Below are 20025 nucleotides of genomic sequence, written 5' to 3'. Positions count from 1 at the left end.
CCTTCCTTCTTTTTCCCATTCTTGGGAAATTGTTAATGGTATTGTTTTTAATTTCGTTTTCTGCATGTTCATTGCTAGTATACAGAATTGGTTTTTGTATGTTGATCTTGTGTTCTGCAATCTTACTGACCTCACTTATTTGTTCTAGAAGTTTTTTTGTAGATTCATTAGGGTGTTTTTTCCTAAATAATCAATGCCATTTGCAAATAAGGGCAGGTATTTTTTCTTTTTAATCTGTATGCCTTTTTGTTTCCTTTTCTTGAATGTGCTCACTAGAAGTTCTAGTACTATGTTGCAAACAGTGTTTTAAGCTTTAAAAACTTGTTCTGATGAAGCTTTATAGAAGCAATATTGAAAAAAACAAACAGCCCTATCAAAAAATGGGCAGGCCTAAATAGATGAAAAGGGAATCCTCTTGCACTGCTGGTGGAAATGTAAATTGGCGCAGCCACTATGGAGAACAGTATGGAGGTTCCTTTAAAAACTAAAACCCAAGCTGCCATATGATCCAGCACTCCCATTCCTGGGTATATATCCAGAAAAGATGAAAACTCTTATTTGAAAAGATGCATGCCACCCCCATGTTCATAGCAGCACTGTTTATAATAGCCAAGACGGGAACAACCCAAGTGCCATCAACAGATGATTGGCTTAAGAAGATGTGGTGTATATATACAGTGGAATATTAGCCATAGAAAGAATGAAATATTGCCATTTACAGCAATGTGGATGGACCTAGAGAATATCAAACTAAGCGAACTAAGAGCAAGACTAATGTTATATGATATCACTTATATGTTGAATCTAAAAAATAATACAAACCAATCTATATACCAAACAGAAACAGACCCACAGACACAGACATAGAAAACAGACGTATGGTTACCATGTTGCAGGGGCGCTTAAATTAGGAGTATGGGATTACCAGATACAGACTACTGTACAGAAAATCGATAAGCAACAAGGATTTAACATGTAGCACAGGGAACTACCTTCAATATCTTGTAATAACCTATAAGGGAAAATAATTGAAAAATATGTGTGTGTGTATATATATACAACTGAATTACTTTGCTCTATACCTGAAACTAACAATACTGCAAATCAACTATACTTCAATTTAAAAAAAGTTCTGATGAAGTTTTATAGAAGCCTTAGTAATTATTTTTAATACAGAATCAGTTCTGAAAATTAGGTTTTATTTTCTTGCTTTCAAAATACCATAAGCTTATTCTTGCTAATTCTAAATACCTTTGACGTCTTTTCCTTAGGCCATTCTTTTTGCAAGACCTAGACTAATGTTGATTTTTTTTTCATATAGGAGTAAAATACTAATTCCACCAATCCAAAATTGTTTTTATTTTTGTACAAGTCACGTGTTATTTTTTTATTCAGGCTTCTGAACAAAGTTGTACCAGTCAAGAACAGGCCTTATCTGCTCAGCACACGGCAGTTATTAACCTTGCTGGAGTAGGAAGTTATATGCAGTCACAGGCAGCTGGTTGGTATCTTCATAACTAAATATGTTGAATTTATTTAAAGTGTCTAATCTATTTGGGATCTCACCATTTTAACTATTTCTTTTCCTTGTGCAGACAGTTACAAGGAAAAAGTTTAGTTGTATTTAATGTGTGAACTATTAAATGGATTAATTGATGGCACTCAGATTTTTTTCATTATTTTGATAATTGATTAAAGTGCTTTGACCTACATATATTAACAGCAGTTAACGTTTTCCTCATGTTAAATTTTGTTGGGAAAAGTTTACAGTTACCCAGCTTACTAGGAAGCTTCTAAAGCTGTTAGCTCTTCAGTTTTCCTGGGTTATTGAGACTGCATTTTTCCAGATTGCACAATCTTTTGTCTCGTTCCAGTGGCTTGTAGTTGTATGAATTAGGACTTAATAGTCAAGTAGCTTAGCTTCTGTAAGACACTTGTAAAAAAATGATTGTACTAAGTGATTGCTCACCACTTCTAGTAATAAATGGTGCACCAAAGATATGTGTTTAATGAAGATCATTTCATCAATTGAAGATAGCAATTATAACTACATTTAATTAAAATCAAGACGCCACATGTATAAGAAAACTGAGATACTGTTTGAGGATTAATGAGTGAACATGTTAACATTTTGAATTATCATTGGGCTTACTATGATGCCTTTAGAATCTGGTATAATTCTGTGTCCGAATTTGGAATAATTTATGTAAAGTTCTAATTTAGAGGCAGTGAATTTCCAAATGGAAATTTATTAGTATAAACTTTTACCCCACAAGCTATTTTTTCCTAAAATAGCTGTAGTATAATTTAGTGGAAAGAACTCTAGGCTGAAAAATGAGAATGTTCCTAGCTCGACTTGCCACTAATTACCTTTGAGTCACTCAAACGATCCAGGTCTGAAATGTCCTCAACTAAGCAGTGAAAGAGTTGAACTTGTCCCTGATCTCACTCAGCTCTAAAAGGTTCACCACCTTTGTTGCTAATAGTGTAGTCTAACATTCATCTTTTAGCACTTGTCTACCAGTTTTGTCCTTATGGTAGTTTGGATTTCTCCCACTCCATTTCCTACCTGATTGGTTATATTTTAAAATAACATACTGTATTCAATGTTTTGCTAGAAAGCCTTCTCAACAAAATAGCACTAGTATCAAATTTCATTGAGATGTAAGGAAAGAGAGGGATACAGTGCTTTGGCCCACATGCTTTCCCTTCTCTTCCATGTCCAGGAAGTTCTATCATCAATGGTACCCTCAACTAACAGGAGACTGTACTAAATTTATTCTGAAATGTCTGTGATTTGATACTTAAGATTAATCATACTGATACTTTTCTATTATTTCATTTTCTATGTTGTCCTTTTCTAACCCTGGTAGCCTTCAAACTTTCTGACTGGCCTGCTTTCCCCTTCTCCTCTCTGTAGTGTTGTCTCAGCTTGGCTCTGCCGAGAACAGACCTGAGCAAAGCCTTCCTCAGCAGAGATTCCAGCTCTCCTCTGCCTTTCAACAGCAGCAGCAACAGATCCAAGTAATCCAGCAACTTCACTCTGGTTACATTTTTAAAGATACTCTGCTCCAAAAGTACTTCAAAATACCTTACTTTAGTTTTATGTTACTGTCTTTTAAGACTATACAGTAATTGGTAAATAATTTAGCAAATTTTATTTAAAAGTCTGACAATTTTAGCCAGTGAACTTGGAGCACTGAATATTTTGTACATTTAAGTCATACTCCTTTCCTAATTCAAAATCTTTCCTGAAGTGCTGGTGGCACATTAACATACATTTTTATAGGTTTCAGTACATTTTGAAATAGTTGTAAGTGCCAATGGTTAACTTTTTAATACTGTACTGCAGAAAAAGGCAAGTGTACCAGTGTTCCTATTTGTAAATGTCATACCTGTTTTTGAAGAATGTTGTTCCATTATTCTAGAAGTCAGCATATTATAGTTGACTTTCTTTAATTTGTAGGGTGGTTTTATATTGCTATAAACTGTCATACAACAAAATGGTAACTGAAGTTGCTGAGTTACTGCAATATAGACTGGCCAGGCAAAGTAACAGAAATACTTTTGAAGTTTACCAAGAGCCATTTTTAAAGCCCGCAGCAGGCTTCTGTGCCACTGGTGCTGTTTGACTGTGCATTGTCCTGATGTGGTATAGTCCTTTTTTGTTACCTTGGTGCTTTCTCCCTTTCAGTTTTGTTGTTTTCATCACTCTCAGGAAAAGCATCTTCCATACCTGCCTACCTTTAACCTAACTTGATTTTTTTCCCCTCTGCTTTGCAGCAGTTGCGGTTCTTGCAGCATCAAATGGCTATGGCGGCAGCAGCAGCAGCACAGACAGCTCAGCTACATCGTCATCGGCATACAGGCAGCCAGTCAAAAAGTAAAATGAAGAGAGGCACGCCAACCACTCCAAAATTCTGAGGCTTGCATTATTTTTTTTTTAAAAAAACGTAAGAGCATTGAATCAAAAGGATTCTGAGTTTCTACTTCGTTTTTGTTTTTTAACGTGTCAGTATTTTACATTGCTAGATATACAAACTTTATACAGAAGCACAACCCTATGATTTTTAAATAAAAACAGGGAAATGGTTTAACGAACCATTAGGGTGAGTTTGCCTAAGTCATTGCTTTTTAAAAATGGTTTCACTGTACATAATACAGAAGTGACCTAAGAAATACTAGAAACATCTTTCAGAAGAATGTAGTTTGATATTTATTTAGTATAAAAGGTTTGTGCACAGTGTAACAAATACAGTTTTTACAAATCTGTTTTGAAAATGTGGTGGTTGTTTATTTGGGTTTCATACTCTTAAATACTTCATCCATCAGTTTTTTTACTTCTTTGTGTCTTGTAACGGCTCGGCTCATACAATCTTGAAGTTTAGCTCCAGTCAGTCCACTTCCACCTGAAAAAGTATTGTGCCAACACTTATTTTTACATGATCTACATCATGTCAAGTTATTGACATAAAACCAAAAAAGTGAATAATATAAACCAGTGGTGTGGTCTCAAGATTTGCAGGTTTATGTTTTAACAAGACCTCCTGAAGTTTAACCACCACTGACATACAATATAAAAATGCAAGGCATCTGAAGTAACAAAGAAACCACATAGTAAATTTACATTACATAAACCAGTAAAACATCCCACATTCCATTTGACCCTCCCTAACATAAAGAAGCTCATGCTGAGTTTTCATCTACGTGTTTAGTACTGCAATGGAAGGAAAGTGCGTGCCTGGTTTGTGAAGACAACATAGCTTGCCTTCCTCGTCCATTACTACTGTTAAGGTTCCAGTTGCCAGGTTTTCCTCCTCTTCAGTAGGGTCAACTATAAGCAGAGTGCTATTTTAAAAATGAAAAGGTATAAATTATCAACCCATGGGACAAATTTTATTTTAGAAAACCGTACAAATTAAACTCACTACCTGCATTTTAGCTTAAGCAAGGAGCTAGAAACTGGTAGAAACCAGAAAAGTTAACAGCAACCTGAAATTCTACTACTTGTAAGAATCTTTGTCCTCCCTTCAATTAAATATACAACCTTTTAATACATTTGATTAACTTACTCATCAAACACAGCAAAGGAAGTTGCAACTGGATGAGTTCTAATATTCAAATAACTTTTCTTCTTTAAATTAACTTCTGCTAAAGCAGTTTCTTCATTTATAGTAACTTCAGGCAACTGTACTAGAAAAAGGCGAATATGTAAAGTCAGTCTCTCACTCTAGTGAAAGAAACAAAAAGGCATTCTATGCTTCATTAATTCACTTTTCCCTCTATTAAACTTGTCCAGAAGTAGTATTTTTAAAAAAATATATCTTAGAACAATTAAGGCAAATACAGTAGATACAAACACGTTTTTCTTTAATTTAGAAACACATGAATGATAGGTAAGTCTTAACAAAAACCTTTAAAAATTTATTGAGAAATTTTACCAAAACGGAACATTCTGACACATAAGTAGGAGTATTCCCTAAGGTTGCTTACCATTTTTTAAAGCTGCTAACAAAGCAAAGGTGCAAGCATCCAAAATGTTTCCATCATGGTTGAGGCAAATGAGATCACAGTATAGAACCCAAGCAAGCTAAAACAGTTTAAACAAAGTGGAAATTAAAGCCTTCTGATTGCTATAATGTGGTATTTGTTTCTACTTACAAACCACACCCTTGGCTAGACAAGATAACCTTCAAGGCTCAGAAACTTTAAAAAAAAAAAGAAATTAAATTTCCCCCACAAAACATTTCAGAATTAATAAAAGCTCATAGCTTCTTTATTCCTCTTACCTTTCCTGGAGAGATACACAAGTCCTCTTTCTGAATTACCTGTGAACTTGATTTGAAGACATAGAACACAGTAAATAAAAGTTCAAAAACTCTCTAAAATGAATGATAGTCACATTTTATCATAATGATCTTACTTTTCAATGACATCTGCAATGAACTGGCTGGCCACCTGGGCCTCTTCTCCAGGAGGTCCAGACCGAAATCTCCAGGAACACAGAGGTGATAGATCCACATTAGGAACTGAAAGAAACTGCAGCTATGAACCAAACGTCACCTGTCGTTTAGTTTTAAAGATAATATCAATCCATGGCAAAGACAACTGTAGGCATGGATAGGCTTTCCAAGTGGAAAGCACTGTAACACATCAGTTATATTCTTTTTCATCTCTGTGAGAATCTTATGCTTAGATAAAATTTATTTTTTCCCACACAACCGCCCCGCCAAAAAAAAAGCGTGTGTTTAAGAAACAGCCTTAATCCTAAATTATTCACAAAAGTTTCTGGGTTTCTTTCAAAATACCCCAATCTGTAACAGTAAATAGCCCCTCTATTCATACCAACTGTTCTGCATTTCTAAAAGGTTGGTTCCTACCATAAAGAAAAGATGGTCCAAGTTAAGGAAAAAAATCACATACTGGTATAAAGGAAAATTCTTTATGGAGACAGAAAAGTTTGCAATTACAGCCCTTTGCCTAAGAGAATATTTTCTTGGTTGATGACATCTGTATAAACCAAAAGTGATCAAACAAGTTTGATAAAAGGTATTTACAAAATTCTGTATCTTGCTATTATGCTATCTTCTAACATAAACATACATAAAACTTTTCAGGGACGTCTGAAGCTTATGAATAATTTTTTCAACTCACCTACTAAGATTTAACTATAATAATAGTGTTAACTGTCTTAAAGTATTTGTATTAAATTTATAAAGGCATTTAACTTACCAACATATCCTTTATCAGGGGCATCTGTTGGTGGTGCTCCAAATTCCTACAGAAGCAGACAAATGTTTCCTATGAAAGAAGCTACTAAAAAATTGTGAAGAAGTCAGTCATGGAAGCCTCTACCAAAGACCATCTTAGCTAGTTAACTACATCATGAGCATCTACTGGGAAGATGAGCTTAGGAACGTATGTCAGGGGCTCTAGGAACATTGGACCGCGCCTCACCAGCTCTGCAAGGCAAGAAGGCAGTGTAGTAGCACAGCTGATGGTAGTGCTACTCATCAAAATTACTTGGGGCTCTTTAGATTTCTGTCCCACTCTCTCTTCCTAAGAGAAAGAAAATAGATTCTCTTATTCAGTAGCCAAGAATCTGAATTTTTAAACTCCAGGTGATACTGACAGTCAGATTTAGGAATTGATGGTATAATGGTCAAGAGCAAAAGCCCTAGAATTACCTAATTCAAAAGTGAGACCCACACCTTTTGGCTGAGAGACTTTGGGCCAGTTATTGAATGAACTTAGGTTAAGTAACTCAGAGTTCAGTGTAGTCGAAAAAGCAGAGGCTTTGGAGTCAGTCATGTCTAAGTTCTATTCATGAGCCTTATGTTCCTGGACAAGTTACTGAATGTCATGTAAAATAGGAAATGAAGAAAGAAATACTTCAAATGATTATCCTGAGGATTAAACTGGATAATTCTGTAAAACACCTAACACAAGGTGCCTGGAACATAGCAAATACTCAGTAAATAGTAGCTATTATTCCCTCAAGCTTTTCTTTTGAGCAATTTCTACACATCTGCACAGATTAAATGGCATCACTAGATAAAAATGTCATCAAAAATCTCTCAATTTCTCAAATTACAACCAAATTCTTTAAAAAGTAAAGGTGGTGAGGATTGTTTTAAGTTGTTCCATTTCAGCACATTTGAGAATGTTCATAAATTGTAATTAAGAGCCATTAAACTTGGGTTGTATTATCTAAAACTCAAAGGTGAAAACTTGGGAAATGAAAACAAATACTAAAAAAGACACCTTATTGCCTAATCAACAGCAGAACTACAGGTGTGTATTACAATCTAATAAGTATATAAAGCTAATTTAGTAACTCAAATCTTAGTAATATATACAGTAAACCTACCGCTTTAATTCCACAAATTACTGTAGTGTTTCCCAGCTTCACTAAAGAAGAACCATCTGCAGTACCAATTGAACCTGAAAAGGTAAGTATTTAAACAAAATGAAAAACTGTTTTCGTCTTCTATGTATGATTCTATCTTGCTACATATCTAAGTTGTTTATGAAAATTTACTCCTTTCTTGAGTCTTTCTAAAATTACAGTTGACCCCTGAGCAACATGGGTTTGAAATGCACCTTTCCACCTATATACAAGGATTATTTCCAATAAATATTACCACAGTACTACACGATCCACCGTTGGTTGAGTCTGAGGATGCACAGCCTCGGTTACGAAGCACCGATCCATAACTGTAAAATTACGCTTGGATTTCTGACTGTGCGAGGGCCAGCACCCCAACACCCTCGTCGTTCAAGGGTCAGCTGCACTGGTCTAAGGATTGTTCATTGTCCCTGAAGTGAGTTAATCCTTTGTTGTTCAATCACAGGGCTGTTACAAAGATTTAAATCTCTTGACACAAAATCCCTTAGACACGGTAGAATTTGTCTGAAATACTGTTTAAATGGCTCAGAGGCTAAAACTTGGGAATGTCATATAGGTAAAATTGGGAAATTCCATGTTTGCAACAGAAGGTTTAATAAATGTAAGATATGTAAGAAAACCATGTCTTAGAAGTTTTGAACAGGGGAAAGCAGGAAAACACTTTACAGTTATTTTAAAATTTAAAATGAGCATAACAACTGAGAGGACAGTGAGTTTAAAAAAACTTTGCAAAGAAAAATTTACTTTAAATAAAAACTATTTTCAGAACTGAAGCAACCTCAACATTCTATTTTAGAACTCAAAATACCCTCACCTATGTTGACAGTTGTGGTCCTGAATTCACCAAGTTCTCTTCCATCAGGACGGCAATTCTCTTTCTAAATAAATATATGAAAGTAGATTACATCTATGTGTATATTTTACACACACCAGTGAAAATACACTAAACCTCGTTAATTCAAATTAATTTGAATTACTTGAAAATTGTCTTTTAAAAACTGAGGTATAATTGTCGTATGACAGTTTAGGTGTGCAATGTAATGATTGATATTTGTATTTATGAAAAAAGCACGATATCATTATCAAAAAGCAAAAAATGTACATAACCACCTTTACTTACCAAGAATCTTCTGTAATACTCCAGAGGTTCCACAGTTCTGAAACACATGTTAAAAATGAGATAAATTAGTAAATCAATATAAATCCAGAAACTGGCAAAAATCTTAATAGTGTGGTGATGGAGCAGAAATCTCCAAAATTTGTAACTAAGTTTCTTTCATGAATTCTAACGTTTATGTTGCCACGTGTTGCTAATTATAAAAATTAGATACCTTTGCAATAATCATACTCAAAGGCTGTCCTTAATTTTGCTTTAAACAAGTACAGGGTTGGAGCCCAAAACCCTCGGGCATCTTTAGAAGAGGATTAATACAGGTGTGAAAATAACATCACTCTCACTCTGAAGCAGGGATTCTTGGTGGGCAGGAAAAAAAAGTTACATATTTTTCGCTATCCCGTGACTGAAATTTAGCATACTCTTCAATTACGACCGTTGGCAATAAACCATTAATGTTAGCCGTACCTGCGACTTTAACAACCACAGAGAGTAAATGTTTTCGTTTTTACTTTAGAGTTGTCAAAGGTACCTGTAAGACTCATCGTTACTTCGAAATTCCAGGAGTTAGTTACTAACCTCCCCAGGAGATCTTAATTAAGAAAGTTAATTCTAAAACAGATGTATATCTCATTATACCATAAACTTGGAATTTATACAAACAGGTAACTGTTTCAGTACAATTGGTTTCCTTTGCAATCTTATTTCTTTTATTTAAAACTGGACTCAGAACGAAAATCTACAAGCTTCTCCAGAGCGGCAGCAAAAACGCTTAAGTAAAACCTTCCGAACGAGGAACAACGCTTTTAGAAATAAATTTCAAGGGAGAGGGAGAGCAGCGTGGCAGGTGCTTCTAACAGAACACTTTTCACGAGGTTACAACTGCTCCCCGGGGTCTGCAGGTCTACTACACACCAAGCCACAGCGCTCGCAGCGGGTAGCGAGCTCAACACAGCCCCTTCCAGCGCTCGCCTCCCCGACGGGAAGAGGCCCCCTTTCCTTTCACTACGACCACCTCCAGTCCTCCCGCTCGCCGCCCGCTTCCGTGGTGGAAGGAAGTGGGAACCAGGTGTGTGTGTGTGGGGGGTCTCCTGGGGAGAAAATTACGGGTAACGGTAGCCGCCAACCGGCACGGTACGAACTCGCGCCCGCCAGCCTCCCACACTCACTTGAATCCGGCAGCCATCTTCCGCCCGCGCGTCTGCGTCTGCGCGTCTGCGTCTGCGCGTCTGCGTCTGCGCGTCTGCGTCTGCGCGTCTGCGCGCCTGCGCCTGCGCGCGCACCGCCTTCGCCTGGGTAGCACTGCCCCTTCCGCCGGCTTTGAGGCTCCGCTTCGCATTTTCAATACTGACGCCTGTGCCCTTCTCCCGCTGCCGGGTATCTAGAAGGCAGGGTGGAGTGGGTGGAGCGGGCGGCGTGGGGAAGGTTTCCAGCCTGCATTTGCTTAGACTTCCCCTAGCCAGACGCCCCTCGAGGTTTCCTAGACTTTGACACGTTTTGACGAATCGGCTATTACAGAAGTGATGAGTGCCTGTTTAGAGACTGGTGGTTGAAGAGTTTCAGAGAAAACCGACCTTATATAAAGCAAAGAATCAGGTGTTGAGTGTGGAGCATAATTCCAGTGTTTCAGGGTCCTTTTCCCTTCTCCTTCTTATTCTGGGCCCTGGGCTTGCCTTCTCCCAGGTAAAAGCCTCCCTGCTCCAGCACCGAAGAATTACGTAAATTTTCTGTGCGCTCGTTTTCCGCACCAGGTGACATTTACAGGTGCCGGGAGCGGGCTCCAAAGGAGCAGCTTTTGTTGTATCCTGTGTCGTGGCTCAAGACCTCCATCTCCTTCGTATAAAATACAGGGCATCCAATTCAGTTTGAATGTCAGATAAACAAAGAGTACACCCAAAGTAGTTCGTGTTATTGTTACCAGAAGCTGGGGGAGAACTGGGAAAGTTTTAGAAATAGATGGTGGTGATGGTTGCAGGAAATTGTGAATGCAGTTAATGCCACTGTAGTGTACACATAAAGTGGTTAAAATGGGAAATTTTATGTTTTATCACAGTTTTAAAAAATTAATGTAATATACCAAAAACAAATGGGTGGGTTATATGGTCTGTGAGTTTTATTTTAATAATGCTGTTAAAAAACGATTCGTTTCCTATGTGAAATTCAACTTATGTGGACATCCTGAATTTGTACTTGCCAATTCCGGCAACCTTACTACGGTGGAACAGAGTCGGCCCCCCGCCCTCCCAAAAACGGACTGAGCGCCTCCTATACAATTACATATTCTTCGCCTTGCCGCGCGGGGGCGCTGTGGGCGGCGCGGGCTCCCGGATCGTGGCTGGGTCTGGCCGCGGCGGCGCTGTGGGCGGCGGGCGCCCGGCTGGCGCTGTCTCTCTGCGGGTGGGAGGCGGGGCTGCGCGGCCGCACTTCCGCATGTGTGTAGGCGCGGGATAGGGCGGGCGGCTTCGCCGGCATGGAGGATGGCTCCGCTCCTGCTGCAGCTGGCGGTGATCGGCGCGGCGCTGGCGGCTGTAGCCCTGATTCTGGTGAGGAGAGGGGTTGGGGACCGACGCGGGCCTGGGCTCACTGCTCTCCGGGAGACTCGGGCCCCAGGCATCCTCTCCTCCGCGCTGCCGGCTCTTGGGCGTGTCCCTTGCACCATACTTCCTCTGAGCCTTGACCCCAGAATTTCCTCTGCTAGAATTTCACACCCCCTTTCTTCCGTTCTTTATGTTTACTTTAGAGCTTTATATCCCTGCGTGCCCAGAGCCTAGTACTTGTGTTTACTGGGACATGCCCACCCTGTCTTATGTCACCCCTGGTCCCCGGACTCTGCCCACCCGCCTTCTGAGCCCCGACCTCTCCAAGATTTCCTCCCGGGTCTGCAATCGCTGTAGTTCTGGCCCCATCGGGAAGGTCTTGAGCCCCCAGAAAGTGTGTGCTTTCTAGACACTCCCTTTCCTGGTGTAGTTAAGCAAATAGAAAGTGTTGACAGCACTGACAAGAGCCGCCTGTTACAGATTGGATAAATCAGCGGATCAGGAAGACCCACTAGGGACATAGGAAGACCAAGATAGACAAGGCCTGGTGTTATCATACGCCTGGGGGTCGTTATATCCTAGAATTCAACACCCTAAGCTTGCTGCCTCTAGAAGAGACAGTACAGGGGAATTCAAACTACGATTTTCTTTGCCATTACTGTGGAAACACGGAAACATTGTAACACCTGCTGATCCATAGGTAATAGGAAATTTGTTAAGTGAGCTTTCTCCCATATAATTGGAATGGGCCTGCCTCTAGTTTGTAAATGGAGCGTTTTCCGCTTCCTTGACGTTAAGGTTAGCAGCCTAGATAGCATTGCCAGGAAGGCCACTTTGCCATCTGGCCAGAATGTATGGCTTAAAAGTAGTGTAGATAGAGAAAAAGTGGTGTATCCTGACTTCTTTAGGGTTTATGTCTGGGTGAGAGAGGAGTCCTCTCTTTCCCTTAGTGTATATGGAGATTTGCGGGGGAGGGAGGTTTCAGGTTTTGGGTTGGGCAGAGCTTGACAGAATCCTAGACTGAATCTGCCTTGTGTTGACTGTGTTGCACAGATTTAAATGTGTACGTTATGAGATTGTACTGGAAGTATTTGATCCTATTAGCCAGAACTGGTTATAAAAGCTGTTATTTATTGAGTACTTACAGTATGTTGGGTATTGTATTCAGCATTCAACAGGGATTATCTCGTTTGATCTTTAAAACAGTGCTGACAGAAATGTTATCATTAGCTTCCTTTGACTGGTGAGGAAGCTGATGAGCTGGTATGCAAATGTCACCCAACTAGTGGAACTTTGTTTTTTTTTTCAATGAATATATATGTATATGTGTGTATATATACACACATATACACACACACACACACATACATACATGTATCTCCCCACTGTCTCCTCACCCCACTTCCTTTCTGAATTACTTTTGAAGCAAATTCAAGGCATAACATTTTATCCGTAAATCTTAAGCATTTATCTCCGAAGATAGGACCCCCTTTTTAAAATAAAACCACAATAAGGTTATTGCAGATTTTTTTTAACATTGTTCAGTGATTTCAAATACTGCATCAGTTCAAATGCCTCATGTATGTGTTAGTAAATTGGTTTGTTCCATTCAGTATTCACACACACTTAGCACTCGATTGGTATGTCTCAAGTCTCTTAAATTATAACAATTTCTCCTCCCTTTTTTTCCTTTTCTTTAATAAGCGGTCATTTGTCCTGTAGAATTTCTCACAGTCTGGATTTTACTAATTTTATCCCTTAAGTGACTTTTAACGTCTTACTCTGTCCCCTGAATTTCCTGTAAATTGCTAGTTACATCTAGAGATTTGATGAAATGCATGTTTGTTTTAATCAAAAGAAGTGTGTGAGTGATGCTGATTACTTCCTTTTGTGTCGTGTCAGGAGGTGTGTTAATCTCTGATTTTCTTTGGTATTAAGAGGGATTCTTGGGTTCAGGAGTTGTTAGCTTGACCCACCGATTATGAAGTGTGTCATTAACCTAGTGGTTTAGCAGTCATTGATGATCACTGCCTAAATCCAGTATTTCACTGTGGGTTGCAAAGTGGAATATTCTGACTGTATCATTCCTTCTTCATGTATTACCTGGAATTTTATAATGAAAAAAATTTCATCCTCAGCTATTTGATAACGCTGAAATATCTTTCATATATAAAAGGTAAGATAAAAGGCAAATTTTCAAAATAATGAGATGGTTCCCTGGCATCTTACAAAGGTGACTAATTTTTTATATTTAGTATCATGAATCCGTGATATAAAACTTTTCATGTGTTTTAATACATTGCATTAATTATTCTTTTTGATGCTTAAAATTTCCCCCTCACAGGCCAATGGGAGCCTGTCAAGTTGGCTACTTTGTCATGATTGTTGGTAGCCTCCTTGCTTTCCCATCTCTGACCACCATTGTACATTTCCTGGCCTGGACCTGAATCAGCCATTCCTCTTAGGAACATTGGTTACTTTTAATAGGAAATTGAATTTAGAAACCACAATCTGGACACTAGGGGTGCAGAGCAGGAACTCTTTAGCCACTAGTCTGGGTACTGCCTTCATATTCATACTAATCAGAAGCATATTCAGTTTCAGTATGTACCCAATAGAATATTATAAATGATCACTGAAGTACAAATGAGTAGCATTCCAAAAATTGGTAGGTTGATTGTTTTGAAAGCAGAAAGTATACCAATGGAAACAATGTTACAAAGAATGGTTATTTCCAGGGCTAGGTCCCCACTGAATATGGAAGGGGGTTATATAATGTTAGCAGTGGGATGGTGCCTACAGCCTACAAGTTTGATACCTGACTCCAAAAAATAGTGTATTCTGAATTCAAATCTGGGATAAGTATCAAGAATATATTCTTAAGCACTACTGATCCCTACTCTGGGGGTTGGGGGACTCTTCCCTTCCTACGCTGGGTCAACCTGGTCTCAGATGGGAGGTCTGCCCTCACCCAGAAGCTCTACCTGCAGTGTGTCCTCGATCACATAGGCTCCAAGTGGAATGGGGCCTCGCTGTGTGTGTACCAGGGGTCAGGAGTTCAGGGCATCTCAGAGTAGATGGCACTTCTGTAATGACTGTTCCCTTTTATATCTGGGGTGACAGAGGCTGGAGAATGACAAGTGAGAGGAGACAAAGAGCCTCCTAGAGCATTAGGGAAAATGCTTAGTTAGGGGAAAAAAAGGACAATAATAATCAGTTCAAAAATAGGGAACTGACTGGTTTGAATTTTGAAGTCACCTCCAGACCATTGTTAATGGACTAAAACAATAAATATTTCACCTCAGGGTGAAAAAATCATGTAAATGATGTATTCTAATGTAGCAAATGTTTAAAAAGGTCAACATAACACAATTTCTTATTAACATATCTGCCTTTAGATTTCCTTTGTTGCATTTATAACTGCTACAGAGATGCCACACCTGCATCGACATGAAGATGAGAAGTTCTTCTTAAATGCCAGAGTCCAGAGGGAAGCCTTACCCAGCATACGGGACTCGCCTACCAAGCAGCTTTCTGTGGTCGTGCCTTCATACAATGAAGAAAAACGGTGTAAGCCCTACTCGATTTTTTTGGTAAGGGGTAATTTGGGAAGAAAAGGACATTTAAAGTATGGACTTGGCCAGAACGTTGATACCTGTGGGCTATGGAGAGTGCACAGTTGGTAGTTGTAGTTCAGAAGAGAAAGAATGAGTGTTAGCAGCCGCATCAGGTCTAGGGCTGAAGTGTTCTAGAGGATTGATGAGCAAGAGGTGAACAGAAGACAGACATTCCAGGTGGAAATGGCCACTGGGGGGCAGTCCAGGAGGGACTTGTTAGGTTATTCAGGCATTTTCCATATGCAAACTGTTCTGGGACTGGGAAAGTTATTTTCAAAAGCAATTTTTAATATATATTTTTTTCTTTAAGTGCCTGTAATGATGGATGAAGCTCTGGGCTATCTAGAGGAGAGACAGGTATTGTGTTTTCTCGTCCAGTATGGGGTCTAATTAAAAGTAGAGCAGGTCATCAAGCTGTGGACCCCGGGGCTAGATCCACTGTGAGAGGCAGTGCCATCCGTTCTCGGGCCATCGTGGTCCTGGCCTCTGTGCTCAGCATGTTGCCAGCCGTCAGCCATTTGCAGGCAAGCCCGACAGCACACTCCCTCCAGAGCAAACAGGAAAGCTGATGTTCCTCTTACGGACTCTCCCTCCCCCCTTTGATCCTCTCTTGCCTGATGATATACTTAAAATTGAGTGATAGTGTGTCTGCAGACTTTGTATGACAGCACAATGCTGTTTTTGCTTTTGTGACTTTTTAAGTAAGACGTTTATTTGAAAAAGACCTATAACTAGAGTGAAATCATTTTGTATGTCTTTATTATTCTGAAGAGTCCCCCCTCACTTATTTTCCTCTGCTTTCTCTGCATAAAGAGAAGAAAAGTAGCATGTGCCCCTCTTTTGTATCTGCTGCCATTGGAATCTCTTGGGAGAGTTTAAGAAAATAAGTAAGATTTATGGCTGTTTCTTTTTTTTAGAAAACTCCTTGTTTTGATTTACTTTGTTTTAGGTTTTTTTGTGTAAAGGGAAAAGAGAAGATTCATCGAAAGAGGGAAAAAAAGAGGAAGAGGACTGAGCCCTTATTATATTTGAGCTTCTGCCTTTTCTATTATGTGTAATCTGCACACCAGCCATGTGGACTAGGTTGTGTTATTTTTTTTTGCGAGAAAATAGGCCCAAAATGCTAACTTGCCCGAGGTCATAAAGCTAAGAAGTGGCACAGCCACGTGGAACCTGCACCCCTGACTTCAGACCTCATGGCTTTGCCTTGTATACCTCGTAGCCTCTGAGTGGTGCTCAGGAGGGCAGCCAGGGGAGCACAGGAGGCCCATGGAGACTTGGTCCGTGTTCACCTTCCACTCCCTCCCAGTCTCTGGTCTCCTTTCTGTCCTTGGCCTTTTTCCTTTATGTGCTTTGTGCATTTATATTTATGTTCATATTTATACATATCAACACTAAAACAATTGTTTCTTTTTTTAAATTTTTTTATTGAAGTAGAGTTGATTTACAATGCTGTGCCAATCTCCGCTGTACGGCAAAGTGACTCAGTTATACACATGTATACATTCTTTTTTTAATATTCTTTTTTATTATGGCTTATCACAGGATATTGAATATAGTTCCCTGTGCTGTACATTGGGACCTTGTTGTTTATCCATTCTAAATGTAATAGTTTGCATCTACCAACCCCAAACTCCCAGTCCATCCCACCCCCCCCACCACCACCTTTGGCAACCACAAGTCTGTCCTCTATGTCTATGAGTCTGTTTCCGTTCTGTAGATAGGTTCATCTGTGCCATATTTTAGATTCCACATATAAGTGATATCATATGGTATTTGTCTTTCTCTTTCTGACTTACTTCACTTAGTATAATAATCTCTAGTTGCATTCATGTTGCTGCAAATGGCATTATTTCATTCTTTTTTATGACTAATATTCCATTGTATATATATATACCACATTTTCTTTATCCATTCATCTGTTGATGGACATTTAGGTTGTTTCCATGTTTTGGCTATTGTGAACAGTGATGCTGTGAACATAGGGGTGCATATATCTTTTTGAATTATAGTTTTGTCTGGGTGTATTCCCAGGAGTGGGATTGCTGGATCATATGGTAATTCTGCTTTTAGTTTTCTGAGGAACCTTCATACTGTTTTTCATAGTGGCTGTATCAACTGACATTCCCACCAACAGTGTAGGAAGGTTCCCTCTTCTCCACACCCTCTCCAGCATTTATTTGTAGACTTTATAATGATGGCCATTCTGACTGGTATGAGGTGGTACCTCATTGCAGTTTTGATTTGCATTTCTCTAATAATTAGTGATGTTGAGCATCTTTTCATGTGCCTACTGGCCATCTGTATGTCTGCTTTGGAGAAAGTCTGTTAAGGTCTTCTGCACATTTTTCAATTGGGTTATTTGTAAAACAGTTGTTTCTTAACTTCCTTACAACTTTATTAGAAATCTTGATGGCAGTCATGCCAAATTGTGGTATTTTATCTTTGCTTCTTGCAGAAACAAGATCCTACATTCACTTATGAAGTAATAGTAGTTGATGATGGCAGCAAAGACGAGACTTCAAAGGTAAGTAAACTTGCTTTTAGAATTGCCAACAGATGGAATAATCTGCAAATGTAAAATCATATTTCCGCTCGTCAGAGAACCCTAAAGGTGTGCCAGATGCTCTCCATTTAACATAAGTGGGTAGTAGAAAAAGCAGAGAGATGTCATATATGGGAAGCTGGAAAATATACCCGCCTTTCCACTGCTCCTTGAGACCAGGGAAGCTTGGAAGGTCACCAGATAGGGAGAGAGTACACATAACAACAGTTCACCTTGGCCTCTGGGGAACCCTCTTTGCCCACCAATTTATGGTTCCTTTTATTCTAAGCATAATTCTTTTCTCTATGCTCCACCTTAAATTATGGTTTCTAAAGTAGTCATGCAAATAGGAAGACACCTTCATATCTGCCCCTGGGGATTGGGTATGTCCTTTGGCCTACCCCACAGTCCCTTCTAGATTGACCCATGGAGTGACAGTATCTTAGGGTTTATCCTCTCTCCTTCCTGCATTCCTAGACCTGTAACTACTGGGCCCTGGTGCATTAATCCTGCAGTAGTACATGTATTAAATCTTGTCAGTGATCCTGATAAATTCCTCTCCAAACATCTAAGTATTTTTGTTATTATGACTGCTTCACATTTTGGTTTTTGACACTCATGTTTCTATAATAAAAAATTCACTTACGGTGCTATTAATATTCCTGTTAAATGGCAACATAATAGATCTTAAATATACAAGGGAATATCTGTTCACCTGATTATTCATCAGTTATGATTTTGGTCAACTCCAGCTGTGCAGGAAGTGCTGGACACTGGCTGGACCCCACAGGTACACGCGCCTGCCCCCTGGTATAAGGAGCCCCCAGGACAGTCAGGCAGCACGGCTCCAATTTCTGTAATGCAGGTAAAAATGGAGCCAAAGAGAAAGATGCTGAAAAGAATTTGAGAGAAAGAGAACTAAACCTCTAAGGGTGATAATGACTAGGAACATGGAGGATAGTATATTCAAATTGAAAAAAATATATAATGTAAACAAAGGCATAGAGGCCTGAAAGTATTGGTGGATCTGTGTTAGGAAGAGTAGGTGCTGCACTTGGAATAGTATGACTTGAAAGATGAACACAAACTGTCCCACAGTTTATTAGTATATGAAGGGAGTGGTGTAGAAAGTCAGCATCGGGCATCTACTGCTGAGATGACCGAGCAGCCTCAGCCCTGCTGAGAAGAAGCAGCTTTTCCTGAAGAGTATTTCCTTCAAGGCCTTTTGCCATGTGAGTCTCAGGCTGCTCTCTGGAAGGATCCAAGAGGGAGAGGTTCACACTTGTTCCCAAGGTTGGGAGAAACAGAAAACTTGAAATCATAGTTTGTAAAATTTTTTTTTTAAAAAAAGAAAAAAGAACTCTTTTCCCCTAAGTTGAGTATTTATTATCTTCCCATAACACGTTTCACTCTCCGAGGGGTCTGGGAAAAAATTTAGATATAGTTCTTGTTCTTAAGGAATTTTAAACTAAGGGGTAAAATTTATGCCAAAGTACAGAATAAGAGAGTATTGCATTTGTACAGAGATATTTATTATACCCTCAAATAACATAAGATGCCAGAAAGGTAAGCATTCCATGTGAGCTGAATTCACAAATGGTGAGCAAGTGTCAGCTGCTGCCGTGTTCTGCAGGGCATACTGTGAAGTGTCAGTGTCTGTATAAGCCAAGCAGGTGGGCCTCAGTGGTGTTTGTTTCCTTCAAAGCCAGATCACGTCCCCTTTAGAAAGAGCCCTCATCCTCGCCTGGTCAAGTGCCTTTCAGTGCACTCAGCTGCATGCCCAGTGACTTCATCTTCCTGGTTTGGGTCTTATGATGACTATCATGCTTTCTGCCACCCCAGAATAAACATCAGCAACTCAAATAAATGTTCTCTGAATAGACATTTCTTGAGCCATTAACATGAGTCAAGGAGTAGGACTGGTGCTAAAATACAAAGATGGAGCCCTGCCTCTACCTTCAAGGACTTCACATCCAATACTGGAGACACGCTCCAGAGAAATAGAGCACAATGTGTTCGATATTTTCATCAGTTAGAAAGTGTCTCATGAGGGGAGCTTATGTAACAGAAAGTGTTTGATTATCTCATACGCCAGAAGGTCTGGACATTGTTGTTTCAGCATTTGGACAGTGTCAAGTGGCTGGATCCCTGTCTTTTCAGTTACCACACTCTCCCTCATCATAAAACGGGCACAGCTCCAAATATCACTGATCCTGAGGCAGTTGAGACAGTCAGGACATTAAGAATTCTCTTGTGTGCCTCTCTCCTTTTATAACCAGGAATAAAAATCTTCACAAGAAGCT

At 39.4% G+C, this 20025-nt stretch overlaps 3 protein-coding genes across 18 annotated transcripts in view; 2 read left to right on the top strand and 1 right to left on the bottom strand.

The window, feature by feature from the left end:
• SUPT20H (SPT20 homolog, SAGA complex component) overlaps nucleotides 1–4281 on the top strand; it is a 39631-nt gene extending 35350 nt beyond the window's left edge. For 12 of the 15 annotated variants that reach the window (XM_060288124.2, XM_060288131.1, XM_060288129.1 and 9 more), the window contains 3 exons: nucleotides 1396–1501; nucleotides 2921–3024; nucleotides 3784–4281. In XM_060288124.2, the coding sequence (XP_060144107.1) occupies nucleotides 1396–1501; nucleotides 2921–3024; nucleotides 3784–3924 (351 nt within the window). In that variant the 3' untranslated portion in view covers nucleotides 3925–4281. The remainder of the gene's footprint in view (nucleotides 1–1395; nucleotides 1502–2920; nucleotides 3025–3783) is intronic. The other 3 variants (XM_030882479.3, XM_030882471.3, XM_030882477.3) reach the window with 1 other exon arrangement.
• On the bottom strand, nucleotides 4193–10244 carry EXOSC8 (exosome component 8). The gene is made up of 11 exons (XM_030882491.2): nucleotides 10193–10244; nucleotides 9030–9066; nucleotides 8724–8787; nucleotides 7871–7944; nucleotides 6733–6778; nucleotides 5924–6029; nucleotides 5790–5835; nucleotides 5494–5590; nucleotides 5073–5193; nucleotides 4742–4848; nucleotides 4193–4409 (listed from the first exon to the last, which is right to left on the bottom strand). The coding sequence occupies exons 1-11, from the start codon at nucleotides 10207–10209 to the stop codon at nucleotides 4294–4296; spliced, it is 831 nt and encodes a 276-aa protein (XP_030738351.1). The 5' UTR covers nucleotides 10210–10244; the 3' UTR covers nucleotides 4193–4293.
• A 1165-nt stretch (nucleotides 10245–11409) lies between these two features.
• Nucleotides 11410–20025, top strand: part of ALG5 (ALG5 dolichyl-phosphate beta-glucosyltransferase) — a 38091-nt gene continuing 29475 nt past the window's right edge. Inside the window, exons 1-4 of one of the 2 annotated variants that reach the window (XM_030882487.3) lie at nucleotides 11410–11566; nucleotides 14959–15130; nucleotides 15488–15534; nucleotides 17636–17704. In XM_030882487.3, the coding sequence (XP_030738347.1) occupies nucleotides 11501–11566; nucleotides 14959–15130; nucleotides 15488–15534; nucleotides 17636–17704 (354 nt within the window). In that variant the 5' untranslated portion in view covers nucleotides 11410–11500. Of the gene's footprint in view, nucleotides 11567–14958; nucleotides 15131–15487; nucleotides 15535–17635; nucleotides 17705–20025 lie in introns of those variants that run through there. The other variant, XM_030882490.3, reaches the window with a different exon arrangement.

Source organism: Globicephala melas, chromosome 18 (assembly GCF_963455315.2).
Source record: "Globicephala melas chromosome 18, mGloMel1.2, whole genome shotgun sequence".
Classification (NCBI taxonomy): Eukaryota; Metazoa; Chordata; class Mammalia; order Artiodactyla; family Delphinidae; genus Globicephala; species Globicephala melas.
The sequence above is the reverse complement of the archived record's forward strand: the minus strand, read 5'-3'. Positions and strand labels throughout refer to the sequence as shown.

What these genes read in the sequence shown, in the direction of transcription:
- EXOSC8 (XM_030882491.2), bottom strand. An exon ending in GACCACAACTGTCAACATAG is followed by an intron (nt 7,945 to 8,723) that starts GTGAGGGTATTT and finishes TTACCTTTTCAG; the next exon opens with GTTCAATTGGTACTGCAGAT. An exon ending in GTTAGCAGCTTTAAAAAATG is followed by an intron (nt 5,194 to 5,493) that starts GTAAGCAACCTT and finishes GCCTTTTTCTAG; the next exon opens with TACAGTTGCCTGAAGTTACT.